At 44.3% G+C, this 19001-nt stretch overlaps 2 protein-coding genes across 4 annotated transcripts; one reads left to right on the forward strand and one right to left on the reverse strand.

Annotated features, from left to right (window-relative positions):
- Positions 1 to 43: 43 nt before the first annotated feature.
- Positions 44 to 2301, reverse strand: LRRC10 (leucine rich repeat containing 10). The gene has a single exon (XM_035127654.2). It carries the CDS (start codon positions 2299 to 2301, stop codon positions 1471 to 1473), a length of 831 nt encoding a protein of 276 aa, XP_034983545.2. The 3' UTR covers positions 44 to 1470.
- On the forward strand, positions 1972 to 18330 carry LOC118091055 (cathepsin E-A-like). 3 transcript variants are annotated; one of them, XM_060279659.1, is made up of 10 exons: positions 1972 to 1989; positions 5569 to 5632; positions 6691 to 6868; positions 10034 to 10151; positions 10478 to 10596; positions 11091 to 11290; positions 12202 to 12324; positions 13204 to 13348; positions 14070 to 14168; positions 14811 to 18330. In XM_060279659.1, the coding sequence occupies exons 2-10, from the start codon at positions 5577 to 5579 to the stop codon at positions 14973 to 14975; spliced, it is 1203 nt and encodes a 400-aa protein (XP_060135642.1). In that variant the 5' UTR covers positions 1972 to 1989; positions 5569 to 5576; the 3' UTR covers positions 14976 to 18330. The 3 variants fall into 3 exon arrangements, with proteins under 3 accessions (XP_060135642.1, XP_034983544.2, XP_034983542.2); XM_035127653.2 differs by lacking the exon at positions 1972 to 1989 and having other exon boundaries at positions 5329 to 5632; positions 15283 to 18330; XM_035127651.2 differs by lacking the exon at positions 1972 to 1989 and having other exon boundaries at positions 5330 to 5632.
- Positions 18331 to 19001: the final 671 nt, after the last annotated feature.

A 19001-nucleotide genomic window follows, 5' to 3' on the forward strand; every position in this document is an offset into this window, starting at 1 on the left:
AGAGTGTGCACTTTTTATTGGAAAGACATTCGAATATATACATGTGAAACAATGAGAGCACAATTCAGATAATATGCAGGTGGCTGATCATGAAACCAGAGTTTGCTGCTAGTATTTAAAAATGTCATCCTGTGCGATCATTTTATTAAACATTGCATGAAGATAATACAGGCCACTAAACCTTTAGCTAGTTGTCGGCACATCTCGGCAAGGAGGAAGTAATCTGAACCCTCACTGTTTTTGTTGGAATTGGAGGTTCAAGTGCATGACTCCCTCAAGACAAAAAAAAAGTTAATTTCTAGTTGGCATGTTAAAAAAACCTGGAATAAGTAACCATATTAGATGATTGCAGCAAATGATAGAGTGCTGTGGTACTGTAACTGAACACATGTCTTGTGGCATGAGCTTTTATAGGCTGTAGTCTACTTTCAGAGTTCTGAAATAGCTTGGAATGTTGGAGGAGAAATAGTTCACAATGAAATAATTTAAAGCTGTACTTAGGATCCCAGCCAACATATTTCATGCCTTTTAATTTAAAAGGTAAAACAACCAACTGCATAGATCCTCTAACTTGTTAGGCACATATAACGGGCTAAAGAAGTTGTGGTCCAAGGCACCATTCACATAGCAAAAAGTACCAGAGATACCAACATTTTCAAAAGTAGGGGAGTCATTGGCTTGACTTGAAAAATGGGGTCCGCAGTACTTCGTTAATTGGAAAGCACTGGGCTAAATAGTTAAATGGCAACAAATTATTCCAATGGCATATCTATAAATCTTTTCTATCAGTCATGGCTTCCCCAAAGACTGAAGGTGCTGAACACTATGCTAGGGGCCCTATGTCTCCTAACCCTACACATTTCCTACATTTCCCTGAGCAGCTTTCAAGCTGGTATGCAGATATGCTCCACATGGTTGGATTTGTGACTGGTGAACCCCAACTTAAAAGTTCCCCTTTACACGCACAAAACCAGGATAAAGGCAAATTATTTCCCTGTTTGGCTGTATTAGATACATTTGCAGGATGAAATATCAAAGTGCCTTCAAAATACACACAATTTCTTCAATACCACAGGGCTAGTGGTTTTAATTTACAAAAGGCAAGGCACCTGCATTTTTATCTTTAAATTGATTCCTTTCCCCCTTCTCAAATTAAAGATTCATTCATAATGTGTACTAGGTTTTGTTGCATCTGAATTCCATAGAAGAGCTGCAGGTATCAGAGGGGATGCATTAGCTGACTGTCACAGTTCGGAGTTTATCTTACTAATTCCAGATATTTAAATTACTCACCAAGCTGGGCATGCACAGAATACCGTAGAAATCAAGTGAAATCAAACACATGAAGCTTTACACTGGATTATACAGCCTGTGAAAACACAGTCCAAATATTCTCATCTTTATCAAGAGATGGATACCCTGGATGAGAAGGCTCCTGTGGCAAGCTCTGCAATCCAGTGGAAATTTTTGTCACTCGGCTAGGCTGAGATGCCCTGGAGGAGGGAGAATGGAGTCTATGTCCTCGGATCCTTTGTCCCTCTCCATACCAGAACGTTTCCTAGGTTCGGGGCTTTCCTCAGACCATCTCCCAACCCTATGCACCCCCTTTGCTACCTTGGGTGCATTTCTACAGGGGTTGTGGTCATAGATCACCAGCTTCAAGCTGCTCAGGTGCACAAGACTGGGGAAGTAAGTGATGGCATTGCGGTCGACGTCAATAATTTCCAGGAATGGCATGTGAAGCAACACGGGGGGAAAATCGGGCAGCAGGTTGCCTGAGAGCCAGATGCTGCGCAGGTCCTTCAGGTAACAAAGCTGTGCAGGCAGGGAGTGCAGCGCATTGGAGCCAGCGTGCAGCGTCTTGAGTTGCTTCAATTCGCACACCACATCGGGCAGGTGATACAAACAGTTGGACTCAATCCAGAGCGTCTTCAGGTTCTGCAGCTGGCACAGCTCCACAGGCAGGTCTCCGAGTTTGTTGTTGCCCAGGTAAAGGATGCACAGCTGCTTCAAGGTGCACACCACCGGGGGGAGAGTTTGGAAATTGTTGAAATCCAGTGCCAAGATCTGTAGGTTCTGCAGCTGTTCTAGCTCAGAGGGCAGATGATTCAGATTGTTGTCGCTCAGGTACAATTTGACCAGTTCCCTGAAAGAACAAATGTGCAGTGGGAACCGCCTCACCTGCCTGCTGCTCAGATCCAACATTTTATCAATTGGCATCTCTTCAAGGTCTCCCAGGATGTATTTCTGGCAGGCATCTGATGGGAAGAAAGCAATGACTGTTCGTAAAGCGTTGCCCATCCTAACAACTTCAGAAAGTTACATTGGTTCTTCGCTACCCAGTGAATCAGGCTTACGGAGTAGGGAAGCTGCCTGGCTTCTATTTTGTGTGCTGTTCCCTCCTCCTTGCTGTAATATATATATATATATGGTCCACATAGCAACAATCATGAATCTCAAGAGCCCTGAAATGTTCCTGATAACTGAATGAGTGTCTGCTGATGAGAAATACAGGCATTGCCTTGGAATAGCTCTCACCAAGGTGAAGTTCTGAGATTGCACAGTGGTTAATCAGACATATTTTCCAAAACAGTCCCAATGTTGCCCTTAGCATGCTCTACTCTAAAAGCTCTGCTGTAATGGTGCTTTATGCTATAGTCACTTGCTAGTAACATGTGAGAGAGAGATGTTCAGTACACATTTAAGTAAATGTCATCTACTGTAAGTACTGTATTTATTCATTGCAAGTAACATATTGTGCTCCCTGGCACAAACTAAAGGGTTCTCAGCCATGGCTTTCAGTCAGGGTTCAACCATCAGCCAAGCAATTCTCGTTGGCCCTAAACTGTGACAGGTTCCCGTTCCTGGTAGGTGTGGCTGTTTTAGTATACCTGATGTAAACCACCCTTCACCTGTACCACAAACCTGAACTGAATTGGACTCCATTGGCTGATTTTGGTTAAAAAGTATGTGGGAGTCTTAAGCATGGGATTCAAAGACACCTTTAACATCTAATTTGACACCGAATGGATGGTTTCAAATTCCATGGCACAATTAGGCAAATCCTACTGCTTAACTTGGACATTGATTTATATGACATTTTGCTCTTTCTGGATGCAGAATGCCCATTTACATTTATTATGTTGTTAAGGAACATATTTAGGACTTACCTAAATATATTATGGGGTAAAAACTCTGGTTCACAGCTTAACTATTAATCTAGCCTTATCAATGCAGATCACAATGACCTTAGATTGCTGCACCTTGTGACTGTGTTGGCAAGCCAAAGTCTCCTTGCAGTGGGCTAATGAGATGAAGGCAATGAAAAAATAGCCTAGAGTCTGGACTTTTGAGGACATTAATGAGTGGTGGGGGTGAAGATCAATTAACATAGGATGCTCTGCCTCTCAGAGGTGAAAGTCTTGAGACAGACAGTAGTTGCACCTTTGTTTGCAAGAGAACAAGAGCTGATTCATGTAGCCCTCCACATGTGATCAGATGTGAGTGTTGATTGAATCCTGATTCAACTTGGGTTGTGTCCCCAAATGGTCATGCAGTGACTCCATCCACTAGTGCCCATTGGGACTGCTGGAGTGCAAGGCAAGGAGGCCAACAGGAAGTGGAGCCACAGCCAATGACAAACAGAGCCATCTAAATTTGTTTGGATCCCATCCTTGTCCCTGCTGAGTTTTACAATGATATCAGAGAAACTGGGGAGGAGGAGGGAAGCGATAGGCAATGCTACCCCTTGGGCTATAGTTGTAAGCAAGCAGCCAGCCAGGTTTGGGTTTGGTGGGGCAGTGAGCCATTTGCCCTAAAGGAAGAGCCTGTAGTGTATAGTCTTCGTTACTCACTGGGCTTGCCCTGAAGTCTTTGCAAACCTGCTTGCGTTAGATGTGCAAGCCAAAGGCCAGAGCCATTGAGCAACAGTTTTTGACACAAGGATTACTCAACTCCACATTATATATGTCAGGGGCAGGGAAGCTTTTTCAGAGGACCACATTCCTTTACAGGCAGCCTTCTGGGGGCCACATGCCAGTGATGGGCAGGGCCAGAGGTAAGGAAGAGGCATTGCCAGAGTTCAAGGATGCATTTGAGCCCCAGGAGGGTGCAAAAGAGGGCTAGTGAGAGGCATGGCCTGGGGAGAGGCTGTGTGGCTGAGGAGGAGGAGGAGCAAACTGGAGACAGTCTATCTGGAGGAATGGATGTGGCCCCCAGGATTGAGGTTCCCCACCCCCAATACATTTTGTAGGATTGCAGACAAACTCTACCTTTGAAGCACGTTCTTTCTCTCCATGAATTCTGGACCCTGTCCTTTGTTTATGAGGTGCTGGGAATTATAGCTCCGTGAGGGGTAAACTACAACAACCAGAATCCTTCAAGGGAAAGAATGTGCTTAAATGTATATAGTGCCTACACAGCCTTAGAGTGCAAGCTTTGCACCTGCCTCCTTGGGGAGAGGTTAAATCAGGCACCCCCAAACTTCGACCCTCCAGATGTTTTGGACTACAATCCCCATCATCCCCGACCACTGGTCCTCTTAGCTAGGGACCATGGGAGTTGTAGCCCCAAACATCTGGAGGGCTGCAGTTTGGGGATGCCCGGGTTAAATGAAAGTAATTCAGTAATAGCTAATGAGAAAAATCAGGTGAAATAAGGAAAGGTCAAATTGCTTGTTATGGTGCTGAATCTTTCAGATGATCCCATTTACCCTTCATCTTTCTATAGTGCTTTGAATTGCATAGGTTCACCTATGAAGACCTGGGGACATGGTAAGAGACCTGGGTTGTAATTACTTAGTCCACACTGAAAAAGACTCATTATTCTTAAGCGTTAGTGGCATGTGTGGTGAGACACAGCCAACTTCCTTACAACGGAGTCTACTAGAGGCAGAGTTTAAAATTTTAATGGCACCCTGTGCAACACAACAAAATTTGGCACCCCCATCCCCATCTCTCAACTTTCATTATAAGTCATTGTGGGTGAACCAGTCGTGCTTCCCTAAATCCACCTCTGTCACTGCTCCTTATTTGGACAGCATTGGGGGAGGGCAATAGTGGCAAGTTTGGGGTGGGGTGGTTGTACCAGTGGGAGAATCCCTGCCGGCCCAGCACTCCTGTCAGTGCAAATGCACAGTCTCGCCCTTATTGGCACCTCAGCCCCATTCAGGTAAGCAACCACACCAGCGTCAAGCTCTACCACACGCACTGCTACTACCTGCCTCCATCACTCCCTTGTTTGAGTATTCTAATGCAAGGGTGGGGAATGCGTGGTCCCCTAGATGTCACTGAACTCCAACTCCCAGCATCCCTGGCTATTGACGATGCTGGCTGGGGTTGATGAGAGTTGGAGTCCAACAGCATCCTGAGGGCCACCGGCTCCCCATCCACCTTGTAACAGATTGCAGTATTTACACAAATTGGTGGGTCCTTGTCCAGCACATTACAAATGTTCTGCCAAGCAACTGACCTGCAGTCGTTGATTGACCCCGCAAACAGCTGGTTGTGATCCAGCAAAGTATATAAAAGAGATAGAGAGAAGAATAGCCAGCTTTATTTCCACTTCCAGCTGAAGCCATGAGGGTTCTCTTAGCAGCTCTGATTTATATTCCGTGCATCACAGCTGTAGTAAGGTAAGGAAATATTTCATATATTTTCAATGTGTTCTTAGCAGTGGGCCCGTGTTTCTGTAAAAAGAAATCTTGTTAATTACTTTAGAAGCTTTTTTTTATAAAAAAAGAAACTTTTGGTGTTGGCATGCTATAGAAAGGTATTTGCTACAAGATGGCCCTAGCCTCAAACCCTGGGCAAAATTCATGGAAACATTTCCCCTGCAACAAGACCCAGTGGTAGGAATGCATAATACCACATTCACAATTTATGTTAATTTCAGTTCTTAGGAAGATGCTTTATACTAACCCAGGCTATTTTTCTAGTCCAGTATACTACACAGACTAGCAGTGGCTCATGTACCTCAAATAGGAATTGGGGAGAAACTTGATTCCATTGGCTCTGAAAGCTTACCAACTTTGTGTCTTCTGAAACAAGATGCGAACTGAAGAACAACTATCCTTCAATATTCTCAGCCAGCTTTTTCAGCGCAGTTCTCCAGTCAACTAATGTACATAAAAGTGCCTATACAATGGTAAAGGGTACATATATTAGTGAAAATAACATATAAACATGTGAATATTGGTATGCGCATTGGAGAGATTTTCGCTAAAATGTTAAATTTTCATGAGGATTTTTTTAAAAATCGCAAACAGATGCAGAAATGTGGAATTTAAGATTAGAAAACCGAGAGAACCCCAAAATGGACATGTTCGCCCATTCCAGGCCTCAACATCTACCTTGTAATTTTATAACACTCTAAAGGCCGGATTCAACTCAACTGGTGCACTAGCAGAAGCCAGTGCAAGACTTCTGATAGCTCAGAAGAGCTTTCCCTCCTCTTCTCCCCCTGCACTTCCCCAATTCATTTCAGAGGGTCGGGGAAACCCCAGAACAACACATGTGGGGAGGAGAAGGATGATTGTTCCATCTGGTAGGCAGAAATGCTTGAATTATCTTATTAGTACTATGTTGATGTCTATCCTAAGCTAGGCAAAATTAACAAGGTACGTACCAGGGCAAAAATATTGCTTTTCTGGGATATCATTGTCCATTGTATGCATTCATGTCATTCACCCAGGATCCCTCTAACGCGATTTGAATCTATCAGAGGAAAACTCCGCAAAAGAGGAGAGCTGCATAAGTTTCTCGAAGACCGCCAACCTGACATTTTTGTTCAGAGGTACCCGCACTGTCTCCCTTCAGATATTAATTTGTCACAGGGACTTGCAACAGAAAGGCTCTATGATTACATGAATGTGAGTATGTCATTGCATAATAATGGGGTGAAAGCTCATAGGACTGATGCTGCTCATTGATTGACTGATTTGTAGACTGATAACCTGCTCTTTCATGAAATAATAAGGCTCCTTCATAAAACAAGGCAGATTGCAACATATAAAAACCGTCTATAAATGTCCATTAAAAAAGTAAAAATGTCAGCAAACATCCACTGCTCAAAGTATATGTCCATCTGTCCCTTAGTAAAATTGCTGCACTTGGCACCTATTAAGCCAATATTTATAGAGCTGTTAGTAGCCCAGACCATACCAGAAGCATTATTGTCGTATTGTAAAGTAAACCTAAATTAGATTGCAAATTTAAACCATCCCTTCACTCCCAGGACAGAGTAGGAATTAAAGCACATGCCTCAAATAAGCAACAATTGACTTTTTTTACATTTTCTGAAAATATAATAAAGGCTCCATATGTAAATTCCTAATTCTAGGAAACATTTATTCCTCATAAACTGCAAAGAGAAGGAAGGTTGGTTTTATCATTTAACATGCCATTGGCAATGTGGTGCCATCCAGATGTTCCTAGACTACTACTTCCATCATCCCTGACTGTTGACCACACTGCCTGGGGCTGGTGGGAGCTGTATTCCTATGAAATCTGGCGGGCTCCCTCTGTGCTAACCATTTGAGCAGAATAGCAACCAGGCTTCTTGTCTCAGGATTTGTGAGTGGCTCTTGGTTTAATTCTGATCCTGTTTGCTTGAGGAGGTGGCTGGACTTAGAGGAGGTCCTTCCAAAGGGACTGTGCGAGAAAAGGAGGAGAAAGGGATCGTGAGGTAAATCTACTTTATGAGAGGTGTGGTAAAAGCAACTCTTTCCTCAAACTGCTGTAGAAAAGGAACACGACGAGATGGAAAACAGTTTCCTTGTGAGGCCACAAATGTTTTCATTTTGTTTTAGCTATGTTTTGAGGTAGCCGTGAACAAGGTTGCTGCCTTGGGCCAAAGATTGGGGGGGGGGGGCAGCAGTGCCACGGTGCGGTGCATGTGTGACATGCCAGTGAATTTCGCAACGCGTGTTGTGTCATGTGTTGTGTGTGCGTCATCGGGAGGAGACAGGTCGTCGGGGGGAGGCCTTGCCAAACACCACGCAGCTTCAATGACCACAGCTCCTCTCTCACACTCAGGAGGAGGTTGCCTTTGATGCTGTGCCACACTTGGCTTGGCGCTTTGGCCTCCTCCACCCCCTCAATATTGGGGGCGCTGAGGCCCCTGCTAAGAAATATTGAGGGCACTGACGGCACATCCGCCCCTTAGAGTTGGCACACCTGGCCGTTAAGGTCTGTTAAAGCAAAAACAACTAGGAGTATCGTGGCCCCACTATTATATATGCATATGCGTATGTATACAGTATGTATATAATATTAATTGTCAATAGCAGTAGAGGGACTTGCTCCCTTGCAGTTGTTGACCCATGTTGCTTCAAATGTGTCAACGAGGGCTGGGGAACCCGTGGCCCTTCAAACATTCCAGAAATAAAAAGGTAAAGGACTCCTGGACGGTTAAGTCCAGTCAAAGGCGACTATGGGGTTGCAGCGCTCATCTCACTTTCCGGCCGAGGGAGCCGGCGTTTGTCCACAGACACCTTTCTGGGTCATGCGGCCAGCATGACTAAACCACTTCTGGTGCAGCGGAAACCAGAGCACATGGAAACACCGTTTACCTTCCCGCCATACCTGTACGTACTTATCTACTTGCACTGGTATGCTTTCGAACTGCTAGGCTGGCAGAAGCTGGGACAGAGCAACGGGAGCTCACCCCATTGTGCGGATTTGAACCGCTGACCTTCTGATTGGCAAGCCCAAGAGGCTCAGTGGTTTAGACCACAGCGCCACCTGCTTCAGACATTCCTGGACTATAGCTCCCATCATCCCTCCCTATTTGTTCTGCTGGCTGGGGCTGATGGAAATTGGAACCCAGCCATGTCTAGGGCGCCACAGGTTCCCCAGCCCTGCTGTAAACAAGGCTCTTGGTTTGCTCAGGAAAGAGTGAAATTGCTCCAGGACAGCCCCATAGTAGCTTCTCCTATTTTGTTCTTTAAAATTTGCCGGGGGAAACAAATATGCAAAATATGCATTTCCAATTAAAGCAATGAAAATATAAATTAAAAGTTAAAGCCTGTTTTTGGAATACAAGATCATGTCACCTTCTGCAGCAGATGCCTGGAATGGGTTGTTGTTGTTTTAAATACTAAAAATAGAACATGAGATGGGGCTGTGCTGCTCGTCAGGGGATGATATGGAAGTGGAAGGCTGATAAGCTTGTGGAGTTCATCTGTGGGCTGATCCTGTCTTGTCATCCAGGACTCTTTGCCTGGTTTCTAAATTCACTTGGATGTTTAAGAAAGCATAATAAACCCACAAAGCAAAGCTTAATCAGGCTTGTTAAGAATTTCTGAATAAAACATTCCCTCCCCCCAATTTGAACAACATTCCATGCAGGGTATGGCTCAGAGTTCTGTGCAGTAAGTCATTTAGAAATATAGCTGTGCCTTTAAGTGCAGGGTTTTGTTTTTAAAAGCAAAATTACCATGGTGGGTTCCCTAATGCAAATGGGAATCCTAGCATGGGGTGGGTGGGAGGGAGGAAGGGGGGCAGAAGCATTACATATTTGCCTCTGTCATGGTCTCAGTCTGGATTGAGGCCCCATGCCTCCAGTTTGCATAACAAAGAGAGGGGGGAAAGCTCCCATTGCTGGTGTAGGGATTGGGACCACAGCAGGAAAACAGGATTAAAGCCCTCTGCCACTATGCTAAAATCCCAGTCCAGATTGGGACACTGTGCTGACAATCCCTATAAAAGACGAACACCACATTGGCAGGCATGTGACTAATGTAACATGCGTACTTCCTTCCCACAGAGGTGTGCCTGGCACCTTTATTAGACAGCTTCTCGCGAATGCTGAAGACATACCTCTTTACCTTGGCTATTTAGGTGTATGTTTTTCAAACCCACCTCTATTTTCAGTGTTAGGCTTGGAGGGTCATTACCTTTGCACCTAAAATGGAACTACCTATGCAATGATGTGTTTACCTGCTGGGCACCACCACCCACCCGAAGCTCCCCCAACCTTGTCTGTCAGGTGACTGAATACTGGACTAATGGGTTGTTCTCCCCCCCCCCCCCAGGCCCAGTACTATGGAGAGGTGAGTGTGGGCACTCCACCTCAGCGATTCACCGTGGTGTTTGACACCGGCTCCAGTGATTTTTGGGTCCCATCCACTAGTTGCTACAGCAAAGCTTGCAGTAAGAAATATTTTGACATTTAACGGATTTAACGCAGTAGCAATCTCAAACATATTCCACCTTGTGTACCACAGAATTCTCCAGACCCAAACTAAAATATTTTAAGGTTTGTTTCCTCCCCACAGCCCCCCAAAGATGGGCGGGGTACAAATAATATATATAGAGAGAAATAATGGATTGGAGACGGGGAAAGGGAGATTTTAGATGCAGTGCTTTGCTTTTAATTAATGAAATGCTTTGCTTTTATTATTTAATCAAAATTAGGCCTAAACCTGGGGGGAAATCATGTTTATTGCTGAGGTTACTAATGGGTTTTGTTTTTGCAGGCATGCATAAAAGATTTGAGTCGTTTATGTCACACTCCTATGCGCTAGGAGGGCAGCCGTTTTATTTACAATATGGGACTGGGAGTTTGATCGGCATCACTGCCAAAGACACCGTACAGGTGAGGGAAGCTCTTACTAGGGTTGCCTTCAAGCATTCTGTATTTCGTTGCGTTCTTGGCAGTACACGTGAGGGCATGGATAATTTCGGACATGTCTTTCATAGTAATTCAGCTGATGTTCAAAATGCATTGTTAAGGAAATCCAGTCCGTGTTTTATGTTCACCAAAGTCTCTTTGAAGGCAAGGGAACACAAATCACACAACTATCTTATAAAGTCACTTTATATGCAGATGATATAGCACTAATACTATCATTCTTTCTCATCTTTGCCGGAACTGGAGAAAGTTGCTGGCATATATGGTTCAATATCAGGTTGTGTGATAAGCTTTTTCCCATCAGAGGCGGGAAAATGTAGGCCCAAGCTGTAGAATTTTGTGACATAAACCAAACCTGAAAAGGTTCAAGAAGGAAATTGCTTTGAACTGAATAACCTCAACTATAATGTGGTTACATGTTTTTCATATTGTTTCTCTTTGGCAAATAAATGAACCAGTTCAGCAACATTTCCATTGAGGCTCAAGACTTTGGAGAGTCTGTCTATGAGCCTGACCTGACCTTCATCTTTGCACACTTCGATGGGGTGCTGGGCTTGGGATATCCATCGTTGTCAGTACTGCATGGACTTCCAGTATTCGACAATATGCTGAGGCAACAATTGATAGAGGAACCTGTATTTTCCTTCATCTTGAACAGGTCAGTGTTTGAGAGTGAAAAGACAGGATGACCAACAAACCAGCCTTTCCACAGAATGGTTTCTGGGGAAATATTCATGTTGTTGTTGGCATCCATCTGTCTCGAGAGACCATAGAGTGTGCCTTCTGGGGTAAATCAAACCACTGTGATAGCAACACCAAAGTAACTTCCCTGGGGCATAGGCCTGGGCTTTGTGTATGAGAGTCCTGGGCTGCCCAGACAAGACCACCATCCCTGGTAGCAGATTTCTGTTCCATCTTTTTGTTAGGAAATGAACATATTCATATTCGAGCTTTTAAAGAACTCCAATCAGGACAGTAATTTCTAATGAACTTCTATTATTATTATTATTATTTTCAATTTATACACCACCCTATACCCGGAGGTCTCAGGGTAGTTCACAAACAAAACTACAACATATAAAACCAATCAAAAAACTCAATTAAAAAAACAACCCCAACAAGCCACATTCTAAAAGGGTGTGGGATGTCAATAAGATCAATCTGAGTTGCTTTTCAGATTTGGACTTGATGGTTCTGAAGTATTAAATACTGTTTTTGCATTCCGGCTATTCTCTTGTCATGGTTTGACTACGGCTGCACACATACCATACATTTAAACCATGACTTTCCCCAGAGAATCATGGCAATGACAGGTTACCTCTCACAGAGGTACAATTTTCACCACCCTTATCAAACTCCTTTTCCCAGGCTTATTTGAGGAAAGTCATGTGCTTTAAATATGCTTTGAATGTATGGTATGTTGGCAGCCTAGGACACTTGCAGCTTCCAAGGCAAACACAAATACGTATCTGAGAAAACTGAACTAGGTTACACCCTCATTCAACTTCATGTCAAACCACAACTCTGTTTACGCTTGCCTATCCAATTGTTTTTCTTTTTTCCCTTTAGAGGAGGCAACACTGAGAATGGGGGTGAGCTGATATTTGGAGGCATTGACCATTCTCTCTACAAAGGGTCCATTCACTGGGTTCCAGTCACTGAGCAAAAGTATTGGAAAATTCATATGGACAAGTAAGTTTGAAAAATAAATGGACCAGAAACCTTTGGAGTGGTAATGTAGAAAGGAAATCATCTCTGGATCAAATAACACAAAAGAGGGAGGCACGTGTGTGTGTGTGTGTGTGTGTGTGTGTGTGTGTGTGTGTGTGTTGTGTTTGGACCAAAGCCCTTGTAAAATGTGATTTATGGAGCAAAAAATTTGCAGGCTCCATTCTAAGCAATTGCTTTGGGGAAAAAGAGCTTGCTCTCACCTTTCAGTATTTTTAACCAATGAGCCAACTCATGCATGTCCTAGAGAGGAATTGTAAAACGAACCAGGAAGTTCCTTCTCCAGACAATGGCTGGCTGCAATTCAGCAGGTTAAGCCTTGGCTATTATGGAAATACAATTATGGTGGAAAGTTTACCTGAGGACATTATGCTTGTCGGGCAAACTTATTACTTGTGTGTGGCTCCTGATTATTTTTGTGGGGGTTTCCTCCACTCCTTTGCAAAACAGTTTGAATACAAATACATTTTATTGCTAATTTTATGCAAATATTGTGCCAGTCTTTGCAGGGTGTGGGGATGACCCAACCCACATGCCATATACCAGGCCCAGAAAATCTCTTTGGAGCTCCTGGTTGATGGTATTTGGAGCCCAGCAAAATCTGGATGCCACAGTTTCCCCAGCACTGTTTTAAGATATTAAAAATTAGAACTAGTTGAATAATACAGAGTCAAATTTTAATATCCTTCAGAAGATAATTTTGCTGAGATGATTTTAAAAGGTTATGTTTTAACTGAGTGCTGACCCTTGCTTGCTTTCCTCATCTATATATGCCCCACATGCTTGCAACCTGATTCAGTCAAGAGTATTCATGATTGTTCTTTTCTCCCCATAAAAATACAGCGTGAAAATCCAGGGACAGATAGCAGCATGCAAAGATGGCTGTGCAGCCATTGTAGACTCGGGTACTTCCCTCATTACTGGCCCACCCTCACAAATAATACTGCTGCAGCAAAAAATCGGAGCCCACCCAGCCCCGCATGGCGAGGTAAACAGAATGTTTGGGCAGCAGAGCCCCAAAGAAAATCCAGAGCTGTTGATATGATCCATAGCTGCCAAGTCTTCCGTTTTTCACGGAAAACCCCCAGATTTTAATCCGTTTTCCGCTGTTATCCTGAATAGAAAAAAATCCCGGAAATCCCCCGGTTTTCCTACCTGCCAGGGAGGCTCCATTTCGGGTGCCACTCTGCCCATGCCTGGGCACCGGAAATCGGGCAGAGGGGCTCCGGAAGTCGCTTCTACGCATGTCTGGACATGCGTAGAAGTGACCTCCGGTGCCGCACCGCTGCTGATCCCGCATTTTACAGCGGGAGACTTGGCAGCTATGTCCAGGACATATTGTTTGAGTTGCGGGGGGGGGGGGGAGGAATCAAAGGTCAAAATAAGGGGGAGGTTTTGGGCAAGGCTACATATATACTTCGCTGGAATTTGAGAGAAATAGGAAGTTACGTTTGTCTACTCTCGCGTTATTGGCAAAAGCAACAAAGATTCTCGGGGCACCTTGTCTCATCTGCACCATACATTTAAAACAGTCTTCTACCACTTTAAGAGTTGTGGCTTCCCCCAAAGAATTCTGAGAACTGTTGTTTGTCAAAGGTTTCCTAGCTGCCAGCTCTCCCCACATACCAACGCCAATAGGTCACTTTCGCTGTTTATGTGAATGACAATAAGAACCCCAGTTCAAGTGGAGGAATTAATTTCTGTTACAGTTTACTGTAGACTGCAGAAGACTCTCCAGCCTGCCTCCGATAACCTTTACCATTGGGCAGAGAGAATACACAATAACTTCAAAGCAGTACATAATCAAGGTATGTATCTGAATTCTCACGGTTGCTATCTTCTGATGCAAGAGCTGTGTTGAGTGTTTGTGGGCTGAGTGTCGATATGGAATGTGGGTTTTTAGCTGATGGGCATAAAAAGCCACTCAAGAGCCTCCCTAACAGCTGGCATTCAGAGGAGAGCACTACCTTTAACAGTGGGTGCCCACTGCCTTCTCGCCACTTTCCCCTATACAAACATCCCTGTACCCTTTGGCCAAAGGGTGTGAAAAATTGTGAAAGGGAGGGCATGTGTTTTGCAGAGGCCAAGCGGCTTATGAAACGAAAGCCTGTCGGTTTTGGTTCAATCCAGGGAGGGCATGGCTCATTTCACCACCTAAGGTGAAATGGGAAATGCCAGCTTTACCCTGCTGCTGCTCCCACCCTCACATGTCCTCCTGCATCTGCAGCTGGCGGAGAAATGGCATCACCACCAGTATTGATTTTAGGCAAGATTGCACCGATTTGGGGTGACATCTCACCCAAAATCATGTGAGATCTTGCGCTCTCTGCGTGGGTGGCATCTGCCGCCCGAGGCAGCGGCCTCCCCCTGCCTAATAGCTGTGCCAGCTCTGGTTCAAACGCTAGTGTAAAAGCATCACCCAAACAGAAGTGTTTGTTTTTCTGTGACAGCAAACCAGTGGAGGAGAACCTTTTTGCCTCAGTGGCTTTCAGGCTCTGGATCTCGGCCCCCGCAACAAACCGATGTGGATTCTGGGAGACGTATTTATGTCAGCTTTTTATTGCGTCTTTGATCGCGGGAATAATAGAGTTGGATTTGCTCACAAAGCAAAATAGCACGAGTAATGGGAAATGCTTTGACAGCGGTTTGCATCCCGCCAGTAAACCTGCCCTAGGTGCAACGAGTCCAACTGATTTGGATGAGGGGGTGGGAAGAGGCAGTGTTAAAGAAGACTTGAAAATTCTTGGATCAACTTGAAAGTGAACCAGTGTTTATGTGGGCATAGGAAAGCAGTCGTAGGTTGCAACCCTGTAGCCACTTACAGTGCTACCTTGGTTCTCGAACGGCTTAGTTGTCAAACAAATTGGCTCCCAAACACCGAAAACCCAGAAGTAAGTGTTCCAGTTTTTGAATGTTTTTCAGAAGCTGAACCTCTGAGTGCAAGAAGTGCAAGAACTGCTTGAGTGCAAGAAGCTCCTGCAGCCAATCGGAAGCTGAGCCTTGGTTTTCGAACTGTTTCAGGAGTCAAATGGACTTCCAGTTTGAGAACCAAGGTACCACTGTACTTGCGAATAAACCCCATTAAACTCGGGGCTAACAATGCATGGAATTGTATTTTAAATCTCTGGGCTAGAATTTTTCTCAAGGAGCTGAAAGTAAAGCAGGAAGTGAAGCCATCTCAGGGATGCTGGCCCTCCCAGAGAAGCCTGACTTTTCTAAGAATTGTATATGCACCATTGTTCTTGCCTTCTGTGGTCTTCCAATGGTACATTTCTTTTCTTAGTGGAGGGAATAGGACACCTGACTAATATGAAAGGGAAGAACCCAAATTATTCACTGCAGACTGGATTTCCTCTTCTTCTGAGCAGTAGTTAAGGAAAGAGGAGTCTTGGCTTCTCAGAGTTTGTGTTGCGTTATAGGTAGGCAGTGATAATAATAAAAAATTCCTTTGACCGTGCAATCCTATGCATGGTTTACTCAGAAGTAGGGATAGAAGGACCTTTTCAGTTCTCCCAGTTTAACAGTTTTCCAACCTTAAATTAAGTTCTTCCCATTTCTGCGGCAATCTGTGAATCTTTTCTAAAAATCCTCATGGATTTTTTAGTGCAAGTTTCTCCAAATAAACATATTTTTGTATGTTCTGACTAATGTACACATTTTTTTGCAAGTATTTCCCCTAAATATAGGTGCTTTTATATGTTATTTTCACTATTGTATCCACACTTTTCCATAATTGATTTTTTTTTGTAAACCTTATTTGGTTGGAGAACTGCACCACAAAGTTTGGCTGAGTCTGAATTTTGTAGGATATCTGTGTTTTGGTTCTCGTATTGCTTTGGCAAGTGCAAATTTAATAGATAAGGTTTTAAATGTGTACTGAATCAAAGTTCTCCTCAGAAGTCAACAAATTCCAGTGGGGCTTATTGCCATGTAAGTGTGCATGGTCCAATGAATGGGATTTGCAGGTTAAACCTATGCAGAGCAGCACTGTAAGTCTGGAATTTGTCACTTGCACAGTAGAAAGGAGAGAACTCCAGGCAATTTGGTTTTTAAATCTCAGCTACAGATGCTGAAACCGCTTAAAGCAATTTAAACTTTACTTCTGGCAACTGTGTCAACATGTCACGTTTTAGTTCCTGCTCTGTCCTACACAAAAATATTTTACAAAGGCTGAATACTAATCAAATGGTGTTTAAACAGATCCTTTAAATGGCTGCATTTTTCACTAATGCCCAAAGGGCTAGATTTATTAAATCTGGTTTTAGAATCAGATGTATGGATGAATTAAAGTTGATCAAGAAAATGCCCTTTGGGGTTGTCCTGTTTTCACTTTATTTGACCAGTTTGTTTTCATTTGCAAATGACTTCACTCTGTTTGTGTCCTCTTGCGGATTTATGCTGTGGGAAAAGGGAATGGAGGACATTAACTCTGTCATACAAAGAAATGTCTCTATTGTTGTGAGGCATAAAAGGGGGAAAATCCAAATATAATGGAGTGGAAATCTCCAAAGGGTTTGCTGCCGACTTTGATTTACAGCTCTTCCTTTCATTGCATTCTCCAAATTTGATTGGAGATATTTGTTGGAGACAAACAGCATATTTAAATTTGAAGGAATCCTGTTGTTACAAACATGACAGTTCTTACTTCAGCCAGAAGGATAACTACTCTAAATGTAGCTTCACGGATCCTGTGAGAACTCCTCTTTTAGTTGATATTCCCGTGCGCAGATTCAAACATCATTGTTTCATCTGCCCCACTACCCCCACAGAATCAGGTGGCGCTGTGGTGTAAACCACTGAGCCTCTTGGGCTTGCTGATCAGAAGGTTGGTGGTTTGAATCCCCACGAGAGAGTGAGCTCCTGTTGCTCTGCCCAGCTCCTGCCAACCTAGCAGTTCAAAAGCACACCAGTGCAAGTAGATAAATAGGTACCGCTGGGAAGGTAAATTGCATTTCTGGGAGCTCTGGTTTCCATCACAGTGTTCTGTTGCGCCAGAAGCATGCTGGCCACATGACCCGGAAAGCTGTCTGTTGACAAACGCCGGCTCCTTCGGCCTGAAAGCGAGATGAGTGCCGCAACCCCATAGTCGCCTTTAACTGGACTTAACGGTCCAGAAGTCCTTTACCTTTACTTACCTTACAGACAGTGGGAGAAGGACAAAGGAGATTTTAATGGCCCAACTCTCTTTGGGACTGTCTCTTCCACCTCTGTGCCTCCCTGCAGCTTTTTCTCCCGTCTCTGACTGCCCAGCCTCTTCCTCTTCCCCCTGCCTCATGGATGGCACAGAACCCCACAAATCACCGGTCCTTTCTCCGGGATCATCCTCCTGCCCCCCTGCCTCCTTTGCCCACACTTTGGACTCTCTAGCCTGTTCATGACACCAGGCCTTTACCAATGTTTCATTCCTGTCAATTTGTTAATTTGTACCCTGTTGTTGGTTTATCAACTACACTGGTTATTTTCACTACAACTTTTTTGTTTATTTTTTTATTTTTTAAAAAACATTATTTCAATGGGCAGTCTCTGGCCCCACCCACTCTTGGCACTCAGCCCCTGGAATAGTCACTACAAGGGGATGCAGCCATTGGGCTGGATTCTGCCTCGGGTATCAAGATGTCTTCCCAGTGCAGATAAAGGCTGCTGAACCGCACCCACCATTGTGAGGTCTTGCTGAGGTCATGATGATGCCTCCAAGGCTGCTTCCATTGGCTGTGGACTGCCTGTGATGTCACAAAAGCAATAATGCTGCTGGGTGGATATATTGGAGGTCTATCCCCTTCTTCCTAGCAGAATGCAGTTGGCAACTGCTGTGATGTTCAACCCTAAGGTGGTCACACGGCAGACAGAAGGAGGTAATCGCCCAGTCATGAGATGCTGTGGAGCAGCAAGAAGGCAAGTTCATATGCTGAGTGGGATTGAGGCTTGAAGGGACGTGATATCCATGGTTGGTTTCAATAATAATAATAATAATAATAAATAATAATAATAAATAATAAATAATAAATAATTCTTATACCCCACCCATCTGACTGGGTTCCCCCCAGCCACTCTGGGCGACTTCCAACAAAAATTCAGAGGGAAAGAAGGAGGGTGGGGGGGGGGGAAGAAACTTCAAACCTTAGAAGCTTCCCTGTGTCTCAACGGCACCAGCCATATTAAGAGCGTTCAGGCTGCTGAGGGGGAAATTAGACTTCTGCTTCAAAGAGTGAGGTGGGGGGCATCAAAGAGGGCTGCAAAATGGGGGAGGAGGGGAAGGGCACCTGGGGGGCATAAGAGGGGAAGGACAGTAGTTGTGACACAGTAGGAAATGAAAAGCATTATTTGTCAAGCCCTAATTCCTCTGACTGTGTGCCTGAAAAGTCGCTTGATGCACACACAGAGAGACAGAGACAGCGTGTGAAAGTGGCCACAGCGGCCATATTCACTTCATACATAGTTGTTCCCTGTCATGAGGGATTTTATCGTTAACCCATTCTGGGGAATGTAGCTATCTGAGGGGAATAGGGAGAGTCCTCTAGCAACTCCCAGCACCCATAACAAACTAGCTCCCAGAATTCTTTGTGGGAAGCATTGAAAGTGGTATCAGAGGGCTTTAAACACATAAAGTGAATGTGGTTTAGAATTGGCGTACATCCTGAGGA

This window comes from Zootoca vivipara, chromosome 10 (genome assembly GCF_963506605.1).
Source record: "Zootoca vivipara chromosome 10, rZooViv1.1, whole genome shotgun sequence".
NCBI classification, from domain to species: domain Eukaryota; kingdom Metazoa; phylum Chordata; class Lepidosauria; order Squamata; family Lacertidae; genus Zootoca; species Zootoca vivipara.